The 2,585-nt window shown below is 37.9% G+C and overlaps 1 protein-coding gene across 1 annotated transcript; it reads right to left on the bottom strand.

The window, feature by feature from the left end:
• Positions 1-1,067: 1,067 nt before the first annotated feature.
• On the bottom strand, positions 1,068-2,348 carry LOC129408039 (uncharacterized). The gene is made up of 2 exons (XM_055150640.1): positions 1,998-2,348; positions 1,068-1,881 (listed from the first exon to the last, which is right to left on the bottom strand). Exon 2 carries the CDS (start codon positions 1,875-1,877, stop codon positions 1,068-1,070), a length of 810 nt encoding a protein of 269 aa, XP_055006615.1. The 5' UTR covers positions 1,878-1,881; positions 1,998-2,348.
• Between the last annotated feature and the right edge of the window lie 237 nt (positions 2,349-2,585).

Raw genomic sequence — 2,585 nt, forward strand, 5'->3', positions numbered from 1 at the left:
ATTGAGGCAATAAATTGCCTCAATTTTTTTGAGTTGATAAACTTAAAAGTCACAATTTCCAGTACTTAAAAGGTTTGATTGCTTGCTACTTGTACCTTTTGATAAGACCTGAATTAAAAGTGCTCATTTAGCTCAACTCAAATATTTGCAGTTAATATAAACTCATAGTTTTCTGTTAAGCAACTCAATTATTTTAATTTATTATGATTTAAAATAGGGAGTTTTCAAACCACACAGAAAAACGCTCACAGAACTTAAAAAAAAAAGTACACAACCACATCATTTTATGTTACCCAAACTCAAATCTTTATTTGTGTTTTTGCCCTTGCACACTGAAATTAAATAAAAAATAAAATGGCACGCAGTGTGCAGAAGTTACAATGGAATGGCATATAGACTATAAAACAAGAGTATAAGAACAAATGCATAGTGACTATGCACAACAAATTCACAGTGACTACTGGGTAATTTTTTTCTTACAAAACAGTTAAGTTTGGTCTTATTGACTGAACATTGGCTGCAGTAACTCTAAAGCAATATCTAGACAAAAGAACTTTTAACTTGTCGTTAACATGTTGTACCCCTTTAACCTACATCATTTTTTTGGTTTTTACTTCCTTACTTCTTTATCAATATTAGTTTGATCGTACAAACTAAACTGAGAATAAAAAAATTTAGATTTTTTTTCCCGCTTATGGTCATACAAACTAAATGTTAACAAAGGCATCAAAAGTTTATCGTTTGATTGCACAAAATAAACCACAATGAGAATGAAAAAAATGAGGATTTTTTTTGTGTTCGTTCATGGTCGTACAAACTAATAATAATGTTGATAAATAAGGCACAAAATTTAACATTTTATTTTGATAAGATCATAAACGATAAAGAAAAGCATAGGTTTAGTTAATGGTCATGGTTTCCTTACATCATCAAGTCATTCTTAATGGTTTGCAACCTGGGTGACAGTTTACTACCTTCTAGACCAAGTAAAATTTTCTGAGTGAATTCAAAAGTGCTGGTCAGAGCTTTGGGATAACTGAGGTGTAGTGCATAGGCCAGTCCAAAGACTACCAGGAAGGCTTCACCAAGTCTGGGGAGGCTGACCACAACATCACCTTCAATGACGAGAATGAGGAAGTTGATCTCAGCTCGCTTGGGTCTTTTAATGTTGGAATGTGAAGGTTCATTTTCAGGATTACTTCTGCTTCTTTTTTTCCGGCATTAACGCTAACCTCCTGACAACCAGCCCGTCTCATCTTGCTTCGGAAATTGCCCATCTTAAACTTGATGCTATTTTTCCACCCATTCCAGCCAGTTTCAGATCCAGCTTCCTTCAAACAGGGATGTTTGGCTACAAGAGCCTCAGCAGCCATTGCAATCTCTTTATCACTTGGGTAAGCCTTAAAACCATATATAGTCGATGCAAGGTTTTCCAAAATGTCGTGCTTAAGGTCTCTTGTCAACTTAAGGTGTGTGTTGCTCTTCTCATATTCTGCATTTCCATCTCGAAGTTTCAGCTCAACATCAAATGCAAATGTGGGAACTGGAAAAGGACCAGGAGGCCATCTGCAGAGACGCTCTGGAGATGACACATCTGAAAGCAGAATAGTAGATGCAATAGAGCTGGAGTCCTCTGAAACTGCGATGTGGACAATAGCTTTTTGTGGCAAATCCTGAATGTCTGTAAGGGAAGTAAGCTTCCCGTCAAAGTCTGGATCTTCATACAGCAAATCAAAGTGGAGGTCAATTTCCAATTGTTCTTTTATAATCTTGATCAGTGCATCAACAGAGGCTGGTCTTGAGCTGAGTTTTAGTTTTCTAGCCTGGTCTGGATCAACAACACGAAGGATCATTGGTTGTGGAGATGCAGCTGCCATTGTGCTAAATGAAAAGACAAAATCAGGTTGTTAAAAGTGTATCATATCTAGTGTACAACTTGCGTAATTCCACAGAGTGAAGACAGACTATAACTGGTAAATAAAAGTAATCTCTTTTACCTGAACTCAGTTCCCTCTCACTTGAATGAACCTCTTGGGGGTCAGCAGCAGCGATCCGTCTACCTTGTATGCTGAGAGGGGGGCTGTATCATTCAACTCAGACTGAAGGTGGATTGACAGGCTTGTATTTGCAGTCGACAGCTCGTAGGACCGTAGATGTTCTACATACCAAGAGTCATAATCACAACACAGAAAAGATACATTGTGATTGACAAGGAAGATCTGTTCTATTTTGCTGAATTTAGATAGTCCACCGCTGACTCCTACAGACAGAAACATTCCACAGCCATAGTCTGTGCCATCAATGGTTACTTTTGATGTCTTGTAGATTGTGTCAGTAGTTGTTTGCTCTCTAATGTGTACCTGAGCAGCCTCTGGTAGAGCTGAAACCAGAACAGAGTCAACCCTGGATGCTTGAGTGTTTGGCTTAAAAAATGATGGTGTGAGAGGGTGGGGAGGTTGACAGAAGAAGTAACATTCATTTGATTACCTGGTAACTTTATCTCCAGTAATGTTTAACTCCGTCTGAACTCCTTTAAACTAGAACACAGTGATGCAAACACATTAACTGATCTGAAGCCGAACAAT

This window comes from Boleophthalmus pectinirostris, unplaced genomic scaffold (assembly GCF_026225935.1).
Source record: "Boleophthalmus pectinirostris isolate CB_2022bp ecotype Guang Dong unplaced genomic scaffold, ASM2622593v1 HiC_scaffold_1401, whole genome shotgun sequence".
NCBI lineage: Eukaryota > Metazoa > Chordata > Actinopteri > Gobiiformes > Gobiidae > Boleophthalmus > Boleophthalmus pectinirostris.

Excerpts from the sequence above, each read along its gene's own strand:
- LOC129408039 (XM_055150640.1), bottom strand. The coding sequence starts at position 1,877 with ATGGCAGCTGCATCTCCACAACCAATGATCCTTCGTGTTGTTGATCCA.